This window comes from Entelurus aequoreus, linkage group LG07, assembly GCF_033978785.1.
Source record: "Entelurus aequoreus isolate RoL-2023_Sb linkage group LG07, RoL_Eaeq_v1.1, whole genome shotgun sequence".
Classification (NCBI taxonomy): Eukaryota; Metazoa; Chordata; class Actinopteri; order Syngnathiformes; family Syngnathidae; genus Entelurus; species Entelurus aequoreus.
Genome location: NC_084737.1, coordinates 26,581,383 through 26,608,524, shown reverse-complemented (window position 1 = coordinate 26,608,524; position 27,142 = coordinate 26,581,383). Strand labels below are relative to the sequence as shown.

Below are 27,142 nucleotides of genomic sequence, written 5' to 3'. Positions count from 1 at the left end.
GTTCATATCTTCCCATTTAGATGAAGAATTAATTATAATCCTAAGGAAAGGTTTGAAAAAATAAGGTGCCGCAAAGCGAGTGCCTTTTTGGGAATCAGTTGGATGTCAAAGTTGACCAACTTCTCAGTTTATGGTGACAACCTTCTACTATACAAGTGAGAGACATGATTCATAATCTAAAATTACCTTTTACAAACTCAGAGGTGATGCAGCAGCTCACAGGCTCAGTATGCCAATATAGCTCTCAGTGATCACGGTGTCGCTAAAAACAGTTTGTCTGGATTAGCGCTTATAATACCAATATCGCTAATACTTGGTTAATATTCAGGTCACAATATGTAAATGAGTATTGTTGGCGGTTTTTGATGTTTTTTAGAGGTGTTTATGGGCAGAATAGAGTACTCCCATTAGCTGCAATGTTAGCCACCTCTTACTGGGCGCAGTTTACGAATTAGAATGCATTAAAAAAAAAAGAAAAACTTGTTTTTTTGTCTTACGTAGAGATTGTGAATGATAGGCAAATTCCAAAAAAAAACAGTTCCCTTTTTAGGTGCTTATATTTACCAAAAAGTGTCAACTAGATTGCACAGCGGAACATTATTTCTTGTGAATATATATTTTTACAATTAAACCTATAAGTAACAAACATGAAATGCTCGTTAAACATTACAAAAGTACGCCATTGCAGATCCGCTTTTGGGACAAGAGCAGCTAGTATTAGTTGTAAAAACAACTACATGTTGTAAAAATACTACAAAAATAATATTAACCATGCATTTTAAGTGGTGGTGGTGATGAAGACGACACAGCAACAGGGTATTTGCGTTTAAGGTAATGTATGTCGTGCAGCCATGAAACATGAGTTTGGCTTTTCAAAGTCTACATGTCACTGACTATGTTTGCTTATGTTTACATGTTTATTGCCACATTGTTTGGGTTTACATCTTATCTCCAGTAACGCCGCTTGTGCCTCCTGACGAGCCCTGAAGTGCGGCTGGAGCTGAGCGGTACAAGAAAGTTAATGGCTCCGTCAAACAAGTAACTTTGTGGCGGTACATCACTTACAATGTAATTAAGCGAAAGCGTCGACAGAAACAAACAAATGTAATTGTCGACATATATTCGATAATGACGACTAATCATTGCAGCCCTACTTACCACATTCATGCGGTCTCTCAGGTTTGTGATTTCCTTCTCACGGGACTGGATGATCCTCTTGATGTCGTTGATGCGAGGACCAAAGTTTGCCAGCTCGCTCTCCAGTTTAGATTTCTCCTGCAAGGCATTAAATGTGTTTTTGAGACACGGCTGCTAAAGAGGACGCAAAGAGTTAACCTAAAACATGCTGCACCTGCATGTTCAGCGAGAGGTGGCGGGTTTTGGTCTGCTCCAGGTCACTCTGAGAGTACTTAAGTCTCATCTGGAGGCCATGGGCCTGTGACTGGACCTGACGCAGTTCAGCCTCCTTCCTCTTGGCCTTCATTTGCTCCTAGAAAGATAAACATTGGTTATTAGAAATTCATGGTTCGTAGCGAGTGATGATTGTTTTCAGGAGAAATCTTCCAAATTACTTTAAGCTCTTCGGTGAGTTTCTCTTTCTTTTCTTTGAGTTTGTCTACAGCTTTCTCATCCCAGCGCCTGGCCTTGGCCTTCAGGTCGCTGGCTCCTCCAGAAATGACTCCAGACTTTTGGAATAGTGTTCCATCTAATGCAACAGTCTAGATGTGGACAGGGAAACAGGTTAGCAAGTAAATCCCAGGAGCACACTATATACAATTTGTAATGACAAGTAAGTGTACCTAATCTCTGAATGTAGAATAATAATATTATTGTAGACAGTACCTTGTGCCTATAAGGGCCTCCAAAAGCAATCCTCCTTGCGTCCTCCACATTGTCACAGACCAGAGCATTGCCGCATGCATACTGCAGAGCTTTCTTAATGTGAGGAGGTTCGTAGCGGATCACGTCGATAACCAGCTTGGCACCTCGCAACTCTCGAAGCTTTTCATCTGTTGGCTTTACCTGTGATGAAACGAGACAAGTAAGCCCTGTGTTCAAAGAAAGTTATGGATAGGGCTGCAGCTATAACTTCTTTCAGGAATCAAGTAATATATCGATCAGTTTGTTCAATTAATCGAGGAATTGGATAAAGCACACTTCAATGCCTTAATGCGTATTTTAGGGAAATAGTTCAAATCAACGGTGTAAAACTCATTTTAATTGTGGGCCACATCGCAGTCACGGAAGCCCTCAGAAGGCCGCTTCACGATAGTTTTCAGTCCCTCCAGGATTTGTTCATGTTGCTATCCCAGCAGTACACACAAATTCAACAAATTGTTGCAAATTATGTGCCACCTCGCAACTTGCCCGAGCCCCGAAATTTCCAAACAAATTTTGACCAATAGTTGACATTTTCACCAGTCATATTTGTCCCAGCACCACTCAAATGCACCACCAAAACAGATGTCTCTATTCGTTACTGATGGCGGTTTTGCTGCATATTTTTGAATATGGTGCAGCGAAATCAGGCGTTTTAGGCCACAACAATCACAAATAAAGCCTGTAAAATCCTGAAAGGGACAATTATTACACAATTACCCTTTCATTTGATTACCATTGTTAACCACTTGTTTGGAATCAGATGTCAAAATGACATGGAGATATTTTAGTTTGTATAATCATTTCATTTGAAAAAAAGGTTTCAATGACAAAAAAGCTTGGAATAGCTTGTTTCAAATAATATGTTTTTTTTTAAAAATACAATAAAATCTAAATCAAAGCTTTTTTCTAATCAAATTAATCCATTAATCGATGCAGCTTCAGTTATAGACAAATCACATTTATCTCCAAAGGGGAGAACAAAATTAGAGATGTCCGATTATATCGGACTGCCGATATTATCAGCCGATAAATGCTTTAAAATGTAATATCAAAAATTATCGATATCTGTTTCAAAATTATCGGTATCGGTTTCAAAAAGTATACTTGGTCAACAGTCATACAGGTCACACCGAGGTTGTCAACTTGAGTTGATTTATTTTGGAAAACCTTGTTACATTGTTTAATGCATCCAGCGGGGCATCACAACAAAATTAGGCATAATAATGTGTTAATTGCATGACTGTATATATCGGTATCGGTTGATATCAGAATCGGTAATTAAGACTTGGACAATATTGGAATATCGGATATCAGCAAAAAAGCCATTATCGGACATCTCTAAACAAAATAAAACTGTCAGCTTACAAAAAACAAATATAGTGCATAACATGTAGATATTTTATAGACTATATATTTTTCTTAAATATATAATCTGACTCTAAATGACAAACGACAGATTGTAAGCAAGCAACAAAGCGCGTTGTGCTTTGGCACAAATGAAAACAGCACTGTGAGTGAGGGTCAGTGGGTGACAGGGGAAGGATTGTTGAATGCAGTATTTTCACATGTTTTAGTATTGCTTGGAAGTAGCCAAATTAAGTTTCTTCACCTTATTTGGATTTTTTTTCCTTTTTTTGTGGTCAGCAGCCTAATATCTTAACTTCTTTCTTTTTTTTCTATTCTTCATTGGTCCCAGAGTGGGACTGTTACTGCATTATTGAACATAATCGTAATATACCCAGTAACACTAAAATCAAATACACATGTACAAACTCTAAAAATACTGATGACATGCAATTCATTAGTGTGCTTATTTACCTCCAGGTAGTCAAGAGGTAGGAAGGTCTCAGGCTCTCCTCTTTGCTCCTTGATGTACTGAATGCAGTCCCTGCCTGTCTTCTCCGAGTCAACAATGATGGCGTCCATGTTCTTGCCCAGGACTTTGGTCACAGCGATCTGATATTTCTTCTGAGTGGGCTGGCACAGGTCAATCAGACGGCCATACTGCCAAAGAAAAAGAATATCTTCAACATTAGTTGTCTGATATCTGACCAAATGCATTCACAAAGGAAGAGGATAGGAGAAAATAATGTCACGTCAGCCTCACCACAGAGCCTGGGTAGAGTCGTTTGATGCTCTCCATGATCTCAGCTTTCCGTTGCTGTCGACTGTTCTCCTGCCTGTCGATCCTGGCGTCGCCCAGCTGCTCCATGACCTTAAAAAAAACAATATTAGGTGAGACCCACAATCAACTTTTTTTTTTTTACTTTCTAAGAAGTTTGTGTATTCTATGTACCTGGTTCAGCTCCGTGTTGATCTCATCTATCCTCCTCTTGGCCATTTCCACCTCCTCAGTCAGCTCCTCCTCCATACGCTTCTGCTCATCCAGAGACTGCCTGAGGAGTCAGAAGAAAACATTGTGTAAATAAAGCAGCAAAGGAGATAAAACACTTAAAACTAAAATGCATGATTACAGTACAGTGTAGTAAAGCAGACCTGCTAGTGGTGATGTAATCTTCCAACTTCTCAATGCGCTTCTGGTTCTCCTCAATTTCACGAATCTTCTGTTTGATTTTGGCCTGCAAAGGGAAAAAAACGTAGGTTGCATGGATTTTTTTATTCTGTTCATTCTGCCACCTGTTTGCTTTTTACCTCCGTTTCTACTTTCTTCCTTTCCTCCAAGTCAAGGCGGTCTTGATCAGCTTTCTGGTCCCGGTTGAACTTCTCCAGCTCCTGTGCCAGTGTGGCTGCACGCTTACTGGCTTCCTCCTTTAGACGGTGGTACTGCTTCACCTACAAAGGAGACACACAAGTCAGTATTTCAGGTCTCATTGAAGTTGTAATACCCATTGTACATTTCCTCAATTTAAACTGCGACACGTCACTGTGATTACTTTTTAAAATTTTGCTGCAATATTATTATTAAAATGCAGTTTCTTGATACCTGGTTCTCCTCCAGGGTGAGGTCCTGGCCTTGGCTCTGTGCCTCCTCCTCCATGCGCTCCTCAAAGTCCTGCTTGGCGAGCTCCACCGCCTTCATCTCCTTGTCCAGCTCATCCATGTCCCCCTTGCGCTTCTTGTACATCTTCTGCGCGTTCTGCAATGACTTACGAGCCGCCTCCAGCTTCTTGATCTTGTGGGAGGTGTTCTCTTTGGCCTTGATGTACTGCGGTCTCTTTTGGTTAAGCTCAGAGTCTTTTTCTCTGAAGGCAAAAGTTAAAAGATGTGCATTAGATGTAGTAAATGAATTAAAACATGCATTGGGACAGTAATAAAACCTACTTTATTTCTTTCTCAATTGTCTGCTGCTCCCTCATGAGCCTGCCTAGCTCCTTTTTCTTGTCTTTCAGCTCCTCCTCCACATGGTCCATCTTCCTGCGGTCTTTGTCGATCTCCTTGTTGCGCTGGCCAAGCTCTTTGTTCAGCTTCTCGATTTCTGTCTCGTTGTGGTAGAGCTTGAAGAGCTGCAACTGAACGCTGGCCCTCGCTACTTCATCCTTCAGTCGCTGGTAGCGCTCAGCCTGGACAAAAGAAGGCAAATGGTAAAACATGGCACAGTATATTCAATGTGCTTCAATGACAACCAAGATAGACTGGGTTGCATTTATTTGGCAGAAATAGTTAGAAAGTATGAAAAATATCGGTATACGTATCATCAAAAATTAACGATAAACCCTTTCTTTTGAGAGTATGCTACACTTTTAAGACCAACAGTCTGAATAGGAAAACAAGAGCACACAGGACATCTACTCGAAAGACACACCTCCTCTTTCTCCTGCTTGGCCTCTTTGCGCTCGGCTGCAATGTTCTTCTTGCGATGGTAGTTGAACTGCGTGTCCTCCTCAGCTTTTACCATCTCCTTCTTCCTCCGGTCGTACTCCTGCGCCAGCTCCCCAGAGCGCGAGATCTCCTCAAACAGAGCTGTACGCTCCTTTGGGTTCTTCATGGCGATAGACTCCACGGCTCCCTGGAGGAACAATGAACAGAACAATAATTTTAAAGTAATGTCCTCTCAATAACTTTGTGTACCGGTATATCCATTTGGCGCATTTTAGCTGCTTAATATTTCTGATAGATTACAAAACTTTAAGGAGGTTGTCACGAAAGTAAACAAGGTAGGAGTCAAACTTTAGCAATTATTAGCAGTTATATTAATTAATATATATCCATTATATATATATATACATATGAATATAGTATTTAATACCAATATTTTATTTTTCATTATGTTTTTCTTCTGTTCCAGCATGTAAAAACCTGCACTGCACAACATAATTTCCCAATTGTGGGATAAATAAAAGTCTATCCTATTTTATTTATATATATATATACACATATATATATATATATATACACACACACACACACACACATACATATATATACCGTATTTTTCGGATTATAAGTCGCAGTTTTTTTCATAGTTTGGCCGTGGGTGCGACATACACTCCGGAGCGACTTACACTACCGTTCAAAAGTTTGGGGTCACATTGAAATGTCCTTATTTTTGTAGGAAAAGCACTGTACTTTTCAATGAAGATAACTTTAAACTAGTCTTAACTTTAAAGAAATACACTCTATACATTGCTAATGTGGTAAATGACTATTGTAGCTGCAAATGTCTGGTTTTTGGTGCAATATCTACATAGGTGTATAGAGGCCCATTTCCAGCAACTATCCCTCCAGTGTTCTAATGGTACAATGTGTTTGCTCATTGGCTCAGAAGGCTAATTGATGATTAGAAAACCCTTGTGCAATCATGTTCACACATCTGAAAACAGTTTAGCTCGTTACAGAAGCTACAAAACTGACCTTCCTTTGAGCAGATTGAGTTTCTGGAGCATCACATTTGTGGGGTCAATTAAACGCTGAAAATGGCCAGAAAAAGAGAACTTTCATCTGAAACTCGACAGTCTATTCTTGTTCTTAGAACTGAAGGCTATTCCACAAAATTGTTTGGGTGACCCCAAACTTTTGAACGGTAGTGTATGTGTGAAATTATTAACACATTACCGTAAAATATCAAATAATATTATTTATCTCATTCGCGTAAGAGACAAAGCAAATGGCAGCAATCGCCACACACACGTCAGCAATTGTCAAACACACGTCAACCAATAAGAATTCGGCGGGGGAGGGTCGTGGCAGAAGTGCATTGTGGGTCATGGGATGCTAACTGCTATATGCTACTGCTGTAGCTATTAAAATGGATCACATCAACATTGGCGGTAACTTATGAAAATTGAGAAGGACTGAACAAAAATGGCACTGAAAAGGAAATCATATACTGCAGATTACAAACTGGACGTAGTGAAATATGCTGCAGAGAACAGCAATTGAGCAGCAGAAAGAAAGGACATACCAGGAGCGACAACGAGGAAGAAGGTTTCATCGGATTTAGCGATCAGGAGTGACAGATTGTTTGGTAAACGTATAGCATGTTCTATGTGTTATAATTATTTGAATGTCTCTTACCATAATATGTTACGTTAACATACCAGGCACGTTCTCAGTTGGTTATTTATGCGTCATATAACGTACACTTATTCAGCCTGTTGTTCACTATTCTTTATTTATTTTAAATTGCCTTTCAAATGTCTATTCTTGGTGTTGGATTTTATCAAATAAATTTCCCCCAAAAATGCGACTTATACTCGAGTGCGACGTATTTATGTTTTTTTCCTTCTTTATTATGCATTTTCGGCCGGTGCGACTTATACTCCGGAGCGACTTATAGTCCGAAAAATACGGTACCTGTACATACACACGCACATACAAACATACATTCTTTTAGTCCAATGCGGCCCTCAAGTCAAATTCCGGACACGCCTAAATTAGAGTATGACATTTTCAGGCTCACCTGGAAAACCAAGAAGTTTCGTGCTTTGATGAGAATACCAAGTTTTTCCAACTCCTCGCTGTACTCTGGCAAGCCCACAACTTTGTTGTTGATGCGGTATTCAGAGGATGATCCTGATGCACAATTTAGCAGAAGATTACACTTCAGGGACACAAGCACATTTACGTTTACAGGGGAACTGCACATTTTTTAAATGTTGGCTATCATTCACAACCATTGTGAGAGACAAGAACACATGTCTTTTTTCCCCTTTACTTTCAAAGATGATAAAAAATGCTTAAAAGATGTGGCTAATGGGAGTCACCCTTGTAGCCTTCAAAACCCTCTAAAACAACTTCAAAATCCTCCATTAACATTTTGTATACACACTGCAATGATGTAGAAACAGACACGTTCATAACAATATGTAATATGTACAATATTTAACGTATTTTAGTCATATATAGCAGTGGTCCCCAACCTTTTTGTAACTGCGGACCGGTCAACGCTTTAAAATTTAACGCTTTAAAATTTAAATTTAAAATTAATGGTTTATTTTTTATTTTAGTCATAAAAAAATACAATCATGCGTGCTTACGGACTGTATCCCTGCAGACTGTATTGTTTTATATTGATATATAATGTAGGAACCAGAAATATTAATAACAGAAAGAAACAACCCTTTTGTGCGAATGAGTGTGAATGAGTGTAAAAAGGGGGGTGGGGGGGATTTTTGGGTTGATGCACTAATTGTAAGTGTATTTTTTGTTTTTTATGTTGATTTAATAAAAAAAAAAAGGTATTTAAAAAAAAAAAAAAAAAAAAAAGTTTTATTTCTTGTGTGGCCCGGTACCAATTGATCCACGGACCGGTACCGGGCCACGGACCGGTGGTTGGGGACCACTGATATAAAGCCATGCCAGAACTTATTTCTTTGGCGCATTAATTTCCGTTTCCAAAGCAGCGCACTCCCTCCTTCAGGAAACAAACACAAGTGTATTCTTATCATGGCAGACTTGGTAACAGACAAAAAAAGACAACTATTTTTGGACAAATTAATATTCACAACCTTATCTTTTTTAACCTGAAAATACTATAAACTGCTGCTTATAGAAGCGAGCACTCACAGAGGGTGAAACGCTGGAGCAGACGGAAACCGAGAGAGTGAGGTTGGCATGACTTGGTCACTCTGCAAATGTGGAACATTAAACCAAGCTATGCTAAATTAATGGTGTGCTTACCCAAATCAACTGGACACGTCCCCGGCCAGCTTGGCCAAACAGACAACTGTCCATCGAGTGAGTCACTATAATATTATTCATGAAACATACAGCACGTCACCGTCCACTACAGTACATATGTGGTCGAGCGAGCGGTGTACAAACAAAACATGAAATATGGAGTAATATTTTACAGACACTGCAATATAATTGCTCAAGTTTTTCAGTCAGTACAGATTGGTGTCCTATCGCATTGTGTTGTGTTTCCAGCAGCAGTGTACAGAGTTGAGATTTTAAATTCGATCTCAACTCTGTACACTGCTGCTGGAATTTTAATTTTCCTGAGGGAACTCTCCAGAAGGAATCAATAAAGTACTATCTATCTATCTATCTATTAATTCAAAAGCCAAATGCCTTCGCATGGCGATGTGTTCCTTCGCTAGCAAAAAAGTTCCTCAGTGTTCGCTCTTACAATATCAATGTTGCTAAAGCTTGGTTATGATACAGGTTACGGAGCATAGTTGAAGTTAGGGCTGGGCGATATATCGATATACGCGATATATCGCGGGTTTGTCTCTGTGCGATATAGAAAATGACTACCGTAATTTCCGGATTATAAGACGCTACTTTTTCCCCTCGTTCTGGTCCCTGCGGCTTATACAAGGGTGCGGCTTATTTACGGGCTGTTCTTCTCCGACACCGACGAAGAGGATTTCGGTGGTTTTAGTACGCAGGAAAAAGACGATGACACAATGATTAAAGACTGACTTTTCATATACCGGTAGGCTGGTTATTTTGATAACGTACAGGCGAGCACTTTGTATTACTTTGCACCGTTGTATTATTTGTACTCTGCACGAATGCTGTTCGCCATGTCAAAGATGTGAAAGTTTGATTGAATAATTGAAAGATTTATTGTTAATAAATGGGACGCTTTGCGTTCCCAAACAGTCATCTCTGTCCTGACAATCCCCTCCGTGGTAGCAGGAACCCCTATATACTACGGTAATTACACATCAAAACCCTGCGGCTTATAGTCGGGTGCGGCTTATATATGGAGCAATCTGTATTTTCCCCTAAATTTAGCTGGTGCGGCTTATAGTCAGGTGCGGCTTATAGTCCGGAAATTACGGTATATCGTGATATTCGAGTATACGTTCTCACGCAGTTGCTTTTAGCTGCGGGCATTACACTACAGGCTCTTCTCACTCTGTCTTGTCTCTCCTTCTCACAGACAACAAGCGCACCTTCTTACACACGTTACATACTGTCACCTCATACATCGCATACGTATACGCCCTCGCGCAGCAGAGAGGTAGCAGCATGGCTAAAGTTAGCTGTGGTGCGAGTGGTAATACGAGAGAAAGAAGGTGTGAATCTGGTAACAAATGAAGGAATAATTAATTCCCAAGAAAAACAGCAGGGGGTCCATCGTCTGGCGGTGGTTTGGCTTCAAGTGGGAATATGTCGAACAGACAACCGTAATTTGTCAAGTGTGGGGCAAAAGCGTTTCTATAAAAAGTAGCATTACTGCTAATCTGTAGCATCATTTGAAAAGTCACCTGCTAGAGAATGAAGAGTGCTTACTCCGCATGTCAACATCTCCGTTCGGTGCCACACCATCAAAATGCAGAGGCAAACATTTCCACATCAACACCGTATGATAAAAAGAGTCAACAAAAGGAGATAATGTCCGCAGGAACCTACCACATAGCGAAGGACAAACACTATTTGATTTCCTATTATGTAGCTCATTTTTATTTGACACTTATTGAAATATCTTGTGTGACATCATGTTTTAAACTAATCGCTTGTTTTAAAATGTCTTTGACAATCTTGCACTTTCTGTTTTGGAAATGACATGAATGTTTGTGCCACTGCTTAATAACTGTTTAATAAATACAGTTTTGGTAAATTGACTTAGTTGTGATTTCCTTCTCTGCCTGAAAGTTTAAAAGTAGCATATATTAATGCAGTACGAAGAAGAATGTTTTAATGTAGACACATAGAATCATCATACTGCTGATTACACTACCGTTCAAAAGTTTGGGGTCACCCAAACAATTTTGTGGAATAGCCTTCATTTCTAAGAACAAGAATAGACTGTCGAGTTTCAGATGAAAGTTCTCGTTTTCTGGCCATTTTGAGCGTTTAATTGACCCCACAAATGTGATGCTCCAGAAACTCAATCTGCTCAAAGGAAGGTCAGTTTTGTAGCTTCTGTAACGAGCTAAACTGTTTTCAGATGTGTGAACATGATTGCACAAGGGTTTTCTAATCATCAATTAGCCTTCTGAGCCAATGAGCAAACCGTGTACCATTAGAACACTGGAGTGATAGTTGCTGGAAATGGGCCTCTATACACCTATGTAGATTTTGCACCAAAAACCAGACATTTGCAGCTAGAATAGTCATTTACCACATTAGCAATGTATAGAGTGTATTTCTTTAAAGTTAAGACTAGTTTAAAGTTATCTTCATTGAAAAGTACAGTGCTTTTCCTACAAAAATAAGGACATTTCAATGTGACCCCAAACTTTTGAACGGTAGTGTATATGCAACAAGTGTTAATTCAAGGCTAAGGCAAAATATTAAGATATATATCGTGTATCGCGATATGGCCTCAAAATATCGAGATATTAAAAAAAGGCCATATCACCCAGCCCTAGTTGAAGTATTGTTGGCGGGTTTTAGATACATTTTAAAAGGGATTTAGAGGCAGAATGCATTGCGGGCCACCTAGAATGAGCCGATTAGTTAGAAAGCAAAAAAAATAAATGGCAGTTTCCCTTTAACAGAATTGCATAGGTGACAAGAGAAATAATGACAGTCAAAGGATGTTCATCCATACCAATAATCATCCTAGTGAAGGATCGCTCCTCTCCAGTGTCCTCCTGGTAGACCATACTGACAAAAGCTCTGTTGGCAGCTGGCTTCCCAACAGGTGCCCCATGAATCAGATCTTTCAGGGTCTTCACACGTAAGTTACTAGTCTTCTCTGCCAGCACAAAGCTGATGGCATCCATAAGGTTGGATTTTCCTGCAGTGACATTGAGATTGACTGGTAAGCCAGCATGACAGTTCAAAGTACTATACAGAATTAAACTAGACGATAAATGCTAACTTGTCGTAGCACACATGCAAGTTATGGAAAGACACAAGTGTGCAAATTTGCACATTCTAAATTTGCACATTATAAATATAACTACATAAACAATACATGTGTAGGCGTACGTAATGAAGAGATCAACGAATAAACATGCTTGCAAACATCTAATAGATATGACTTGGAGGTTTATATAATGTACAGTATAAACAATAGTGCCATATTTAGATTGTAGTTTAGCCAGAATCTCAAGAGATGGAGAAGTCACTAGCCAGCATGTTAGCTAACACAAATCATAACATACCAGATCCATTGGGTCCAATGATAGCCGTAAATTTATGAAATGGTCCAATAATCTGCCGTCCTTTATATGACTTGAAGTTTTCGATCTCTATGAGTTTTAGGTATCCCATTGTGATAGTATCAAAGTTATACCGCTAACGTAAAAAAAAACAAAAAAACTGCCGCTAGCCGCGAGCTAATGCTAACAACCAATTGACGCACGGAACAAGCTATTCAAACAGAAGCGTGCGCATGAACGAATAAACCTATCAGCTCAGTGTTAAGACGGATTATTTGACCATCACATCGCGGCGTGCATATCGCGACTAATCATTGCAATTGCTCCATAAACGCTACTACTTGGTTGCGATGCAGTGGTGACAACAATGCGCCATTTTACAATCCACCAGGAAGAGCTTTGAGCGCCAGACACGTAACTTCGTAGTTTCTCGCGAGATCGATCATGGCGGCGATCATGGGGAAAGTGGTGGTGGTGGTGGTGGAGTATGGCGATTTAAAATATCCATCTATTTTCTACCACCTGTTAAAATATACCGCTCTTAATTTATTTGTACCGGTAATCATTTTTAATGTTTACACAACAGCATAAACATTACTGTTAACAAATAAAACATGCAAAATCGATATCTGCTGCAAATGTGTTACCATGGTTACCAAAGGACCACAACACAGTGAAGGTGTAGGAGCGTCTATCTGTAGTAAAGTTCGATTACTCAAACTAAAAAAAAAAAATCCAACAATTTATGTCACATAGGGTGAGTGCTTCCTTATATCTATTCGTAATTATGTATTTTTGTTGAACTAGAACATAGATGACATAGACAATCTAAATGTTTGGTGTGAATTTAATTTGTAAGCGATTATGATTTAAACTCTACTTTGAGATGGGTCGGTCATAAACCTTTACAGTTTTACTGAAATTACATTTAAAACTGATATTAATATATAAACAATATATGCTGTAGCCTACACAGTGCAGAAAACCTAATTTCCAAGAAAAAAAACCTGCAAGTGATTCATTTAACAATATGTGGTCTTAAAGTCTAATCAAACTTTATTTATATAGCATCTTTAATGCTCAGGCAAGTGGCAACACAAAGTGCTTGACACTAAAAAGACAGAAGAAAAAACACACACACACACACACACACACACACAGACCCGCATGTACACACATCATTATTGACCATAACAAAAACAAAACAAACATGGCGTGGCACTGAGGTATGAGGAAAAACGCAACCCTTTAGGCATCCACACTGGAGAAAAACTCAAATTATCGCCATCTAAAAAATAGTATTAAACATATAAAATATATATAATATTAAGATCTAAATAATACATTAATAAATAAATAAAAACACAACACTGAGATAATAATTGTACTAATAATGAAATAAATGAGAAAATAAAACAACAACAACGTTGTTGTTGTTTTATTTTCTCATTTATTTGTTGTGCAACAAATTAAATATGTAAAACAGAAAAACCGAAGAAGAGTTTAACCTGATCAGTAAAAATGTATATCTTTAACCTTTTTTGAAAAATATCAACGGTCTCTGCAGTCCTGAGGCTCTCTGGCGGACTGTTCCACACGTGGGAGACACAGTGGCCATGCCGCCTCACCATGAGTCCTCCAACCTCAGGTTGACATAGAAAAAGCAGGTCAGACAGATAAGAAGGCACAAGGCAATTAAGATATTAAAAAAATAATATTAGAACTTTAAAATCGACCCTGAAGTGGACGGGGAGCTAATGCAGCCAATTTAAAACTGGTGTAATGTGCTCCCGCCCTCTGGTACTCGTCAGTGCGTGTGAAGGTGAGTTTTGCAATAATTGAAGAGTTCTAATTTTATTTTTGGAAAGCCAGAGAGCAAGGCATTACAATAGTCTAAACGACAGGAAATAAAAGCATGCAGTAGCACCTCAGTGTTGGCCTGAGAGAGAAATGGGCGGACTTTGGCTCTGTTCTTAAGGTGATAAAAAATATTTTTGTAATATTTTTAATATTTAGAATAGATGTCAGCTCGGAGTCAAAAATCCCATGCAGATTGTTCATAGATTGTGTTGGTTTAAAATGTTGTAATTTTGGTAAAAGTTTCTCCATCTGGCCTTCAGGACCTACAACTAAACCCTCTGTTTTGTCCTAGTTGAGCTGTAGGAAATTTACTGCCATCCATGACTTGATATCTACAATGCAATTAAAAAGCGTATTTATTGGTCTTGTGTCATAAGAGACAGTACAATGTACAGCTGTGTATCTGTATCATCAGCATAACTAACTGGGTCTCCTTAATGACATCCCCAAGAGGCAGCATATAAAGATGAAAAATAATGGGACCTAAAAATTGAGTCTAGGGGAACCCCAGACCTTATTTCCTGGGTTGCTGAGGAACATGCATCCATTCTTACATAAAAACATATACATACTGGACAACTTCAGCAGGTACAATCGAATGGAAAAATTATATATCTTTATATAATGTAGTGCAATTCTCCAACATCAGACACTGCAACCATATTGATAAACAATTGAATACTTGTGTGACCTAAAGTTCTGAATATATCTGTACCACTCTTGTATTGTATCGTATTAGAATGTGCAGAATCACAAATACAGTAGCTATAGACAGTGAATTATTGAAAAGTATCATACATTAATGATTATATATTATTTTTCATATGAAACATTTCAACATCACATGAGACATTTCAAACACTGTAATGTTGCCTCTTCTCCTTCCAGATCAGCAAAAAGAGAAAATGTACAAAGTTAATTTCCCAGGTGAGCAATTGATTGAGACCGATGTGGAAAGAAGACAGGCTGCAGAGGCAGCACGCAAAGCTCGCATCTTCAATACAAGGTCGCGTGTGATGGGCCTTGACCTGCATGCACTCAACAAACAGACCCAGGATAAAAAGCGGCGGGAAGAAATGGAGAGAGAAAGAGACAAAGCTTTTGGTAAACAAACACACAGAATGACATCCGGAGGGTATTCCATAGGAGGTTGAACAAACTGAGTCCAAGTCTCAAGTCTGATTTAATTTACCCTAAAATGGGAAACTGTGAGCGTTGGGTTCCAGAACAACTGATCTGGGTTAGTTCAATCAATCCTGAGTATGTTGACTCTGAGTTAAGACCGCAATAAAGTAAAAGTGTTAATGCATGTGATGCACTTTTTTTGTAGATGGAAAAGTAATACAGTGAATTAATATTGGACTGAAGTGAATGATAATTATTGACAGAGTCAATGCATAAGTTTGAAAACAGTAATGTAATAATATAACACTGAATCACATTTTCTTATTAGCCCTCACCTTAAAAAGGGGAGGATTGATATGGAATAAAAATGTATTGAAATTTAGGTGCAATACGACCAGTAAAAACAAAAAATAAAGGCAGCTGAAAAAAATATTAATTTGTTTAGATTTAGATGAATCAACGCAAAGGCAAAGTTCATATTGTTGAGTGAATATATATACTTATAACTAAGCTATTTGCTTGTCATAAATATTGTGTACTACAATCTGAGCTATACTTTTTGAAATAAGAACAAATATCTGCCATTTCAGCTCTTGATGGTCGATTATTTTTCTTATTGTAAGTAATATAGCTCACATATTAGTTATAGTTACAATAATTAAAAAAATAATTTCAAAAATGAACTTTTAAATTAAAAAAACATTTATAATGTTATTATGACTAAAATAGATGAACATCTATCTGAAATGAAGGTTAAAACAAGTATATTTTTGTATTTTTTTACTAACAAGATATTTTTTTTTCTCAGTTTACTTGTGTTAGTACTAGTTAATGTAATATCCTTCTGAGAACCAGCGTCTTCCCCAGTGGACATTTTTGCATCAGTTTGGAGGACGCTACAGTGCAAATTTGATTGATGAATTTTATTTTTTTCCTATTTTTTATTTATTTATTTATTTTATTTACAAAAATAACACAGAATGTTAAACAATTCAATAAAGGAAAATAGAGCAATATAACAACATATTTACAAGAATAAAACAAAACAAATGTAAGATTTTTTTAGTTACAACAAATCCGATAATATGAAATACCTCAAATCAAAGATTTTTTTAATGACTAACATTCATTTTTTCTAAACAATCTAATACAATGATAGTACATCTAACCATGTCCTCAAAATCGTCTCTCGATTTTCAGGCTTCAGGAATTAATTGTGTTTGGACATCTACTGGTTACAAAGTAACAAACACGTCATGTCTGTTCATCAGAAGGGAGGAGAAAATAAAAAAAACTCAGGGTTTGTTCATGAAAACCTGCAAGCGAGCCGGTTAGGTTCACAGCTTGGAATAACCTACAATCGAATATTAAACTTCAAACCCTTGTTACGTTGAATGAGTTTAAAGCTTCTGTGAAAGGACTGCAGTCTACCTTGTCTGTATGCACATGTGTTATGTGAGCAAGTTTTAATGTCGTAAATGTGATGTTTTATGTATTTGTTTACTGTTTTTAATGTAACCTTGCTGCTGCCCTCTTGGCCAGGTCTCCCTTGGAAAAGAGATCTTTGATCTCAATGGGATTTTACCTGGTTAAATAAAGGCTAATAATAATAATAATAATAACAGAGTAAGTTACCATGGTAACTAACTCTAAATTTGACTTACCACTTTTTTTTTCAATGGAAAAACCTGAATTTCCCTTATCGCAGGGTTTTCACTTAACCTGCTTTTGGAATGCCCCTCATATACTACACAATCGGAACATTCTACACTACAGTATCTTATATGTGAAACGTGTTGCAGATAAGCTGAGACTGGAGCATGATGAAGCACTGTTGCAGAGAGACTTGGAGGAAAGGGAAGTGCGAGCAGCATTGCATGCTGACTTGACTCAGTATTGGAGCATCCATCAGCGTGTGGAGGACTCACGCGACGCTGATCTCAAGTGTGGCCTGAGGGGGGCTTTCAGGATTGACGTTCCAGAGGCTGAGCTTGGGCCTTCCAGCATGCGTGTCTTTGAAGTAATAAGGCTTTCCTGTGCTGTAGCAAAAGTATATGAAATAGCAATTTCTCATGTCCCTTTATTTGTTTACTTTATAGGGTGAAGATATTGGAGAGGGACAGCGCAAGAGAGAACAATTGAAAAAAACAGAACAAGATCTGCTGGAACAAAAGGTGGACCGTGAGAGAAGGTGCATGGAGGATAAGCACAGAGGTGATAAGACACTCAAGGTGCACACACAAGTAGCATGAAGCTACTCACTATGACTGTGAAGAGCTTCCAACGACAACACCATAAATACATTCCACAATCAAAGTTAATTCATGACTTTTCTACCACTTATCCTGTTCAGGGTCAGAGCAGACTGGAGTCTATTCCAGCTGTCTTTTGGTTGAGAGGTGGTATACCCTATACTGGTTGCCAGTCAATCACAGGACACATAACGACAAACACTCAAACTCACAGCTAAGGACCACTTACGGAAACTGGAGTGTATGAGAAAAACATGCAATCGCTATATGAGCATGCAAACTCCTCACATAGTGAGATTAACTCAAAGCAAAACTTAGTGGCAGTGAGGCAGACATGCTAACTTCATTTCAAACATACAATAACATAATTCCGTTTAAAAATATGTACTTTTTTTCATAGGTACAACAAAGAGGAGGAAACATAAGACATCTTAAGGGTGTATTTGATTTTATGAAATTATGAGTGCGTTATTATTGTGAGTACCCTATATGTGAATGAAAGTAAATGTGATATGTATCTTGTTCATATACTATATTGACAAAAGTATTTGGCCACCTGCCTTGACTCACATATGAACTTGAAGTGTCATCCTATTTCTAACCCATAGGGTTCAATATGATGTCGGTCCAATTTTTGCGGCAATTACAGCTTCAACTCTTCTGGGAAGACTGTCCACAAGGTTGCGGAGTGTGTTTATAGGAATTTTCCACCATTCTTCCAAAAGCGCATTGGTGAGGTCACACACTGATATTGGTCGAGAAGGCCTGGCGTTCAGTCTCCGTTCTAATTCATAGCAAAGGTGTTTTATCGGGTTCAGGTCAGGACTCTGTGCAGGCCAGTCAAGTTCATCTACACCAGGCTCTGTCATCTATGTCTTTATAGACCTTCCTTTGTGCACTGGTGCACAGTCAAGTTGGAAGCGGAAGGGGCCCGCTCCAAACTGTTCCCACAAAGTTGGGAGCATGGAATTGTCCAAAATGTTTTGGTATCCTGGAGCATTCAAAGTTCCTTTTACTGGAACTAAGGGGCCAATCCCAACTCCTGAAAAACAACCCCACACCATAATTGCTCCTCCACCAAATTTCACACTCGGCACAATGCAGTGCAAAATGTATCGTTCTCCTGGCAACCTCCAAACCCAGACTCGTCCATCAGATTGCCAGATGGACAAGCATGAGAGAACGCGCATCCACTGCTCTAGAGTCCAAAAGCGACCTGTTTTACACCACTGCATCCGACGCTTTGCATTGGACTTGGTGATGTATGATTTAGATGCAGCTGCTCGGCCATGGAAACCCATTCCATGAAGCTCTCTGTGTACTGTACGTGGACTAATTGGAAGGTCACATGAAGTTTGGAGCTATGTAGCAACTGACTGTGCAGAAAGTCAGCTGAACCCTCTCTGTCAGTTTTTGTGGCCTACCACTTTGTGGCTGAGCTGCTGTTGTTCTCAAAATCTTCCATTTTCGTATAATAAAGCCGACAGTTGACTTTGGAATATTTAGGAGTGAGGAAATTTCATGACTGGATTTGTTGCACAGGTGGCATCCTATGACAGTTCTACGCTGGAAATCACTGAGCTCCTGAGAGCGGCCCATTCTTTCACAAATGATTGTATGCCTACGTGCTTGATTTTATACACCTGTGGCCAGGCCAAGTGATTAGGACACCTGATTCTGATCATTTGGATGGGTGGCCAAATACTTTTGGCAACATAGTGTACTTAATACTGTCAACTATCAGGTGATTATGTATTGTATATTTTTTGTGTGATCAGATAGTATTAAAGTGTAAAATACATTAAATTGTAGGCAGTATATGCATTTTTTTTGTCAAAAAAATACCAAGAATGCATTTAGTGAGGAAAATTAAGAGCTTTAATTACGCACATTATTTACAGGCTTTTACGGGGCAAATAAAACAATGTAGAGGGCCAGATCTGGCCCCCCGGCAATGAGTTTTGAAACATTTGATGTAGATGGTTTGTTTTGTTCAGAATTAATTGGTGAAAGAAAGAATGAGAGCACGTGCTGCCTAAGTATAACACTTCTCATCTTACTGTAAATAAAATATATAGCTCAGCAATGTCATGTTTCCATGGAATCTTGTTGCTATAGGCAGAATGTGTGCTTGTGGCCTAAAGTATAAGGACAAGGAGAGGCGGCAGGAAGAACAGGGGTTTTTAACAAACAACAATACACGCTATTAAATCACTACAGGAAAAAAATTACAGGATTTTATATATATATTTTTTTACCATAGCAGCATCTCAACAACACACACTGTCAGATGAATTTCCCGCACCAACAATTACACACTCCCACACAATAAGTGGCATGAAAGACTCACCTCGCAGGGGGTTGTTATGTACCATGTGAGTGTGTAACCATGTGAGTGACACCAGTGTGTGTTGCAGAGGCACTGGCAGCGAAAGAACTGTTGCATCAGGACCACAGCTGGAGACAACAACACGCTGCTGAGGAGGAGGGCAAAAAAGCTGCCCGGGTCGCTCTTGACCTCTACAACCAGGCTCTGGTACCCCACACACATACACACACACACACACACCAACAGCGTCCTCATTTGAGATATTACAAAGAAAATTGGTACTTGACATGAAGTGATGCGCACACACGGCCGTGGGAGGAAGACAGACGTCATATGAGTTGATGATGCCTGGTTAAACTCCTTTCATGTACGCCTGCACCCATTTAGCGTTTCTTTGCCTGGATGCACTCGACTGAATCTTCCCCGGGTACGCGTCATTATCAATCCATCAGGCTTCGCTATATTCTACCCGGCAGTTACTGGGGTGTTTTTTTTCCCTGTAATAAGCACACATTTCTCAGGAGGACATCTTGTTGTTGTCCCCATTGGACTGATCAATGCGTCAGTGGTTAGGTTTCACCATGTTTGGCTCCCCGCAGGCTACAGAGCGGAATGAAAGACTGAAAGAGCAGCGTCGGAGAGACGAGAGCGAGAATCTCGCTGAGATGACATCCAACATGATGACTGAGCGCTGGGATGCAGCAGTGAAACAGCTGGAAGAAGGACGGAGGCCTGTTGTGACTGACGGGTGGAAGGGGATGAGTCCTGAGCAGCTGAGGGACATTCACAGGGAGAGACAAGTGCAATGCATTGACAGACAGGTACCACCAGTAGACCTTAAGAACCCACAGTAGTACCTCAATTTATGGGATTAATGGGTTCTGTGACGGAGCTCTTAACTCAAAACAATTGTATAACTCCCATTGAAATGAATTGAAAGCAATGTAATTTGTGCATGCACCACTTCCAAAACAGCACAATTGTAACATGTAACACACCTTTTAAAAAGAAAAACAAACTTTTATATACAGAGTATTGTTTGAAAAACAATATATTAGGCTAGAATGTCTCATGAGGAGAGCATGGCGTTGTTGGCGTGACCCCAGGATGCAGAGAATAGAGACGGCCTGTGGGAAAACTAGTATTTTAAACATGAAAAATAAGGCCACACCAGGGTGGAAGAAACAAAGGTCCACTGGTGAGTCAAAAAACTAAACTAACAAAAAGCCAAGCGGTAACTAAGGCAGAGGCAAAAAACGTAAAAGTATGAGGACCAGTGGGTACAGCGTGATGTGTAGGAGTACTAAAGACAATGAATCTGTGCTGTCTGACAAACATTGCTGGCTTCAGAAACCATCTGATTAACAACCAAGGATAGGTGTGTCTCCTGATTGCCAATAGGGGAACATGTGAGGGAAACAGTGCTCAGGCAGAGGTAAAGTAGCTAAGAATGGAGACCAACAGAAAGTTAAATGAAAAATGAGAGTGCTGGACAGGAACTGAAAACCAAAACACATGAAAACAATAAAAACAAATCGTACTACTAACAACTACACAACATTTTTATGAAGTAATGTAATAATAATGTACAACGTATACCCTGGAGAGTGGACTTTTACGGTATCTCCTTCCAGATGCTTCTCTGTCAATCACACAATCAGCAACTTTTCCATATTTTCATGGATAAATGTTTATGTTTGTATATTATTTTAACATTTTTGACTGGCGTTTGATCTGCTTCAGTAAGGTGCAGACTAGCAGTGATACACTCAAATTGCTTTTCATAGTTGGCGACAAGCTCGGTCAAGTTTTTGATTATGTATTTCTTTAATTATCTGCAGCTTCTTTAATCAGCTGGTCTTTATGACACTGGATCCAACACAAGAATGTTTTTTTTCCCCTCTTGGCCAGTCCTAACTTCAATACCAACTTCAGTTACGGTATTGGATTATGAAAAAACGTCTGTTTTCATCTGTTAATGAAATATCAAATGAAAATAAGGAAAAAATCAATAAAATGTTTGTTTTTCATTTCCCATTCTTGTCTATGAATGTTCTCATTCATCCAGGTCATTGTAATCTCAGGTCATTCAATCGATCGCAACTGGACTGTTTGGTTTGTCTTAGAAGACGTTTTGCCTCTCTCCGAGTAGGCTTCATCAGTTTATGCTCATAGACTTAAATTGGTCATATCTCGTTTTAGGCATAGATTGGTCAGATCTAGTCTGACCAATCTAAGTCTATGAGCATGAATTGATGAAACCTACTCGGATGAGAGGCAAAACGTCTTCTAAGACAAACCAAACAGTCCAGTTGCGATCGATTGAAAGCCCTGAAATTCCCATTCTTGAAAAGAAAATTAAATTACCAAAACATACACTCACCTATATGAGCTAATACTATAGCGCAGTAGTTTTCAAACTTTTTTCACCAAGTGCTAAATCATAAAACACTTGGCTCTGCAAGTACCACCATAATGGCCAACATTAAAATACAGTAGTTTAGTAGGCCTAATCTCAGGGCATTCGATCGATTGCAACTGGACTGTTTGGTTTGTCTTAGAAGACGTTTCGCCGCTCATCCGAGTAGGCTTCATCAGTTTGTGCTTATAGACTTAGATTGGTCAGATCTAGTCTAGCGGCCGGTGCCAAAACCCCAAATATTTATACTCCAAAACCAGGAGGGTGTGCCTGGGCAAGAATGGTTTCACCCTATTGTAGTGAGAAAAACAACTGTTTTGATGCAAACGAGCAATCCTACTGTCAAAGCCAGCAACAGTCGTTCAAGTGTAATTTCCCCTCCTTAGCAATGAGATATTGTGTGGTAGAACGATTGCTGTGGATCGACTACTACCAGTCCAAAATAGTCGGAATCCTCCACGTTAGCATTCCATTCAGTTGTAAACAGATGGCACAAATGGCATTCTAGTCACCTTCTGTGACCAGAATTTTTCTAACTCATGTTACTTGTTGGAGGCTGAATTGCAAAGTCTTTTAGGAATGGTTGAAAGGACAGTGTTGTATGAATATGACCTGGATGAATGAGAACATTCACAGACTTAGTAAGTCTAAGTATTCATTAAAAAAACAAGGCAGAGGTTTTATTTAACAAGTATATTCAACATTTTGGCCACTATACCATGATACATAGTTTGAACCGTAACACTGTGTTTAAATATTTAAATAAGTGATTCTTTGGCGTACCACTAGATGGAGCCTGCATACCACTGATCGTACACGTACCATAATTTGAGAATCACTGCTATAGCGAGTAAGATAGGATGTTTTGGGCGGATCTTACGGGGTTCACTAAGACATTTGCTACACCAGCTAATGGCTGGGATGCTTGTAACTCAAATTTTTCCTTAGAGATGACTTTTATGTCAAAACCCTCTAAAATCGGGGCACTCTTAAATTGAGGCACTGCCGTTATTGTGCATGTGAGTGTGCATGCATGTGACCTGAACAAGATGAATCAAAGACTATATTGGATTATCTGACACAAAACGTATGTTGTCATGTTAAGAGACGGCGAGTTTTTGAGAAAAATCGGGACGCAGCTTGGAACTCCCACATCCTAAAGGACTCCAGAGAAGCTCAGGAAGAGGAACAGAGAATGGCTGAGCTCAGGAGAGCAAAGCGACTGCAGTCAGACCAGTTCAACATGCAGCTGGCCCAAGAACAGCAAGCACAGTGAGCAGCCAGAACAAACCGTAATTGATTTCATCCTGACTCTGTTGCCTATTTTTGGTTTATTTCTGTTTTCGCCCCATTCAGTCAGCAGTACCTGAACAATCAGCTGTACACCAACAAACCCAGTCGGGCCTACTTCAGTCAATTCAACACCACTTCTCGCTGATTGCATCCTAATACAATCATCATTCCTCTCACATTCGATGCGACAGATCAATGCTATGTGGGGACAAAAAAAAGCAACCTATCCTCAGGGTAGATTTTTCCACATATTTTATTATTGTTCAGTCATATCCAGTTACATTAGTTGATTGATGGTGCAGTTACAGTTGCATTGGCCCCATGGAGATTTGTATGTGGCGTATCCACTTACAGCTTGCACCAAGGTGTGTTCACCACTAAAAAGAGACACGTTTCCAAAGCAGCAGTGACATACACCCCCTTATGGCTCCTCAGGTTGTGACCTCATCTCACCTCTACACGGATTTACTGATTTTAGTCATTTTTTTGTTTAAAAAGGATATGGGAACGATGAGGTGTCAACCAAAAAACATCTTTGACATGTAAAAGCAGACAGTCCAGTGAGTATCTGTGTGTCATTCAAGTCTATGACTACTTTTGCAAGAAGAGCAACATCCCTGTTAAAATATAAGATCCTTCTTATCCTGAGTGTGTGCATGTATGAGTGTGTCTGTAAACTAACCGGCAACCAGGAGTTGCTTTATCGCAGCCTTTAGTAGTGCTGGGATGGTCAGGTGATCCCTGGTTTGTTTCTTTTATAAATCGAGAGAAGTGAGATAGCCACGTTGCTTCTAGTTGCTCCCTGTGGTGACCGCATCAGACAAAAGAAACACAGATATTCACTTCACTGCAGTGCATTCACTGAAGTGACAACAATGTACAATTAGCCATAAATATTGCAAACATCTACCAAAAATGCAGATTTTTAATAATTTTATTTTTTTTCATCCTCATTTTTTTCTCTAAACAGCCATATTTTACTGCTTGCCCATAACAAAAGAAATAGTACAAAAAAGAAACAAAATAAGACAATTTGCTTTGAAGTGATGCTCAAACATTTTATACCTGCACATTTTTTTCATAGCGGCCACAGTTGGGTTCTGCATCGCAGTCTTCTAGGTGATGTATTTAAATTGTTTAGGGGAAGAAAAGGTCCTGCTCTATGCATCAACATAATAACATCTCGTTGTAGTACAATTAAGCCAGAAAATGATTCATAGCATGGCCAAATCATGGGTTGAAGGTCATTTTTGGGTCTTGTTAAAGGGTCATTTTATAGCTAAGACAAATATATTGCAGGTTGTGTTGAATATATTTAATCTTATGTTTAAAAAAAAAATTGGATTTAAAAAAATAGGAAAAACATCTAACTTCCTTTTTTCCTAATTTGGGAAAATATTCTGTTGAAGATTATGTTGAATAAATTGTAATTAATAATCTTGGGTTGAAGGTAAGTTTACTGTCTTGTGGAAAAGTATTATAGAGGTTGTGTTAAAAAAATGTTTTCTTTAAAATGAAGAAAAATATATATATTTTTTAACTTTGGGAAATTACTTTTGGGAAAAGACTGTTGGAGGTTGTGTTGTATACATTGTATTTAATAAAATGTATCACAAATATGAAAAATATGTATTTTTACCGTTGGAAATTGTAAAAATATTCCAATTCATTATCCAAAAATGTTTAACATTGCAACCCCCTAACTACAACAGGGATTCTCAAACTGTGGTACGTGTACCATTAGTGGCACACAGGCTCCATCGAGTCAATAAAAGTACAGTGTTTTATTTTCCTATATCTTAACATTTTAAAACTGTATGTAATGTAACAATGGCCAGAATTATTAAATATACTTACATAAAACCTCTGCCTTGTTTTAATGAATACTTAGGCCTACTACGCTGCTGTATTTTAATGTAGGTCATTATGGTGGTAGTTGGAGAGCCAAGTTTTTTCTAAGGTGGTACTTGATGGAAAAAGGTTTGAGAACCACTAAACTACAACATTTAGACATTTAGATGGGAAAATAGAAAAAAATAAAAACTTGTTTTATTTTAGTAAACATTATTACCACAGCACCTATTGGTCTTTGACTTCATTTCTCATGGCTAAAAGGTACCCATTCATCAAATAAAACAATAATTTTAACTTAACATTTGGTCATGGCCTGAATAATTGTTGCGCTTAAGTGTAAATACAATGTCAGCACTTAAACAAATACATTCCCTGTGAAAAAAACAACTGTCTTTATTATGCAAAGACTGTCAATCATCTTGCCTGTCTGCAATATTAGACTGTGTTAATGACAGTCAGGAAAGTGGGAGTGTTTAGCCATTATCTGCAAGCATACACAAGATACTGCTCCTCAGAACAGATGGGAGTGGGACATATGGAGAGGTATGAAGGGACGCCAGGACATGTAGACAGAAACAAAGACAAGATACAAAAAGGTACACATAGGTCTTGACACAAAAAATTACAACATCATTTCACAATATGGACATTAAACTTGAGGTGGAAAGGCGAGCAAGTCATGACATCAATCTGGTGCGCTATGCAAAACCCAGCAGGCACAGGAACTTATAAGGACCAGGAGCTATAATACTGTAATATGGCTAGATAGATACATTTAGATGCAAATATATACACCAGATGCTACTCTGCATTTTAACAGCAAGTTCCTCTTAATGCATTCTGTGTTGTTTACGGTACGAAACCTGGCTTCAGTTCTCTTGGTCATGTCCACAAAATATATGGATAGGGCGTTTTTCTATACTGTAAATAGTGTTGGAAATAGTGACAAGGATTCAAACACACTTGTAACACATCATTGGCAATTACATTGTGCGAAACCATCAAATTAAAGAAAAGGTGATAAATATCTACGATGTGTCACAGCAGCAGCAGGGTGTGCCATCTGTATCCCATCATGCTTCACTTTCACTCTGAAGCTGCTCCTCCGTATATTTACAGCACCCTTTCTACTGCACGACATTCTGTTTTTGAGACGAGAAAAGATAAAGAAAAGAAAGTGTTACAGCGATGAAGGAGGACCAGGGGAGAGTTAAAGTTAGTCAGATTGATGTCACATTGTCCACTACTTTGGTCAGAACATTCCAAGTCCATCAGATGATACCACAAGCGTCTGAATTGTCAATACATTGATTGCGTGTTAGTTGTCAAACTACTCAGCAGGGAAAAGGAGCGTATGGGCACGTATGTGTTGACATGTTTTGGTCTGATGGTTCCTGCGCCGATGCGTAGAGGCTAATCGAGGATGGTGACTTGGTTTGGCAGGCCATTGGCGGCGGGGGTATCGATGGTGGGGTTAAGCGGGGAGTTATCCGGTACTTCCCGGCCCTCGCTGGGCCGACTGTACTGGCTGGCCAGCGACTCATCCAGGTTGATCTCTGTGGTCAGCACGCTGCTGCCGTTGAAGTCCAGGTTGTCCTCGCTGCACAGCTTGCTCTCCTCGCACAGGGATGGCTGGCTGGCCGTACGCTTCTCCTCCAGGTCG

At 39.1% G+C, this 27,142-nt stretch overlaps 3 protein-coding genes across 3 annotated transcripts in view; 1 reads left to right on the top strand and 2 right to left on the bottom strand.

Annotated features, from left to right (window-relative positions):
* smc1a (structural maintenance of chromosomes 1A) overlaps window positions 1-12,750 on the bottom strand; it is a 22,269-nt gene extending 9,519 nt beyond the window's left edge. Inside the window, exons 1-15 of the mRNA XM_062053068.1 lie at window positions 12,351-12,750; window positions 11,792-11,980; window positions 7,742-7,854; window positions 5,645-5,848; window positions 5,164-5,402; window positions 4,826-5,084; window positions 4,534-4,674; window positions 4,378-4,460; window positions 4,178-4,277; window positions 3,989-4,096; window positions 3,700-3,885; window positions 1,843-2,022; window positions 1,572-1,718; window positions 1,352-1,489; window positions 1,159-1,275 (exon numbers count right to left, since the gene is read on the bottom strand). Of these exons, the coding sequence (XP_061909052.1) occupies window positions 1,159-1,275; window positions 1,352-1,489; window positions 1,572-1,718; window positions 1,843-2,022; window positions 3,700-3,885; window positions 3,989-4,096; window positions 4,178-4,277; window positions 4,378-4,460; window positions 4,534-4,674; window positions 4,826-5,084; window positions 5,164-5,402; window positions 5,645-5,848; window positions 7,742-7,854; window positions 11,792-11,980; window positions 12,351-12,459 (2,313 nt within the window). The 5' untranslated portion in view covers window positions 12,460-12,750. The remainder of the gene's footprint in view (window positions 1-1,158; window positions 1,276-1,351; window positions 1,490-1,571; window positions 1,719-1,842; window positions 2,023-3,699; window positions 3,886-3,988; window positions 4,097-4,177; window positions 4,278-4,377; window positions 4,461-4,533; window positions 4,675-4,825; window positions 5,085-5,163; window positions 5,403-5,644; window positions 5,849-7,741; window positions 7,855-11,791; window positions 11,981-12,350) is intronic.
* ribc1 (RIB43A domain with coiled-coils 1) lies at window positions 11,820-25,334 on the top strand. Its single transcript, XM_062053069.1, has 8 exons — window positions 11,820-12,004; window positions 15,096-15,311; window positions 17,135-17,352; window positions 17,432-17,546; window positions 20,002-20,120; window positions 20,513-20,734; window positions 23,438-23,604; window positions 23,689-25,334. Exons 1-8 carry the CDS (start codon window positions 11,956-11,958, stop codon window positions 23,768-23,770), a joined length of 1,188 nt encoding a protein of 395 aa, XP_061909053.1. The 5' UTR covers window positions 11,820-11,955; the 3' UTR covers window positions 23,771-25,334.
* l1cama (L1 cell adhesion molecule, paralog a) overlaps window positions 23,861-27,142 on the bottom strand; it is a 96,675-nt gene continuing 93,393 nt past the window's right edge. The window contains 1 exon segment of the mRNA XM_062053067.1: window positions 23,861-27,142. Within this exon segment, the coding sequence (XP_061909051.1) occupies window positions 26,893-27,142 (250 nt within the window). The 3' untranslated portion in view covers window positions 23,861-26,892.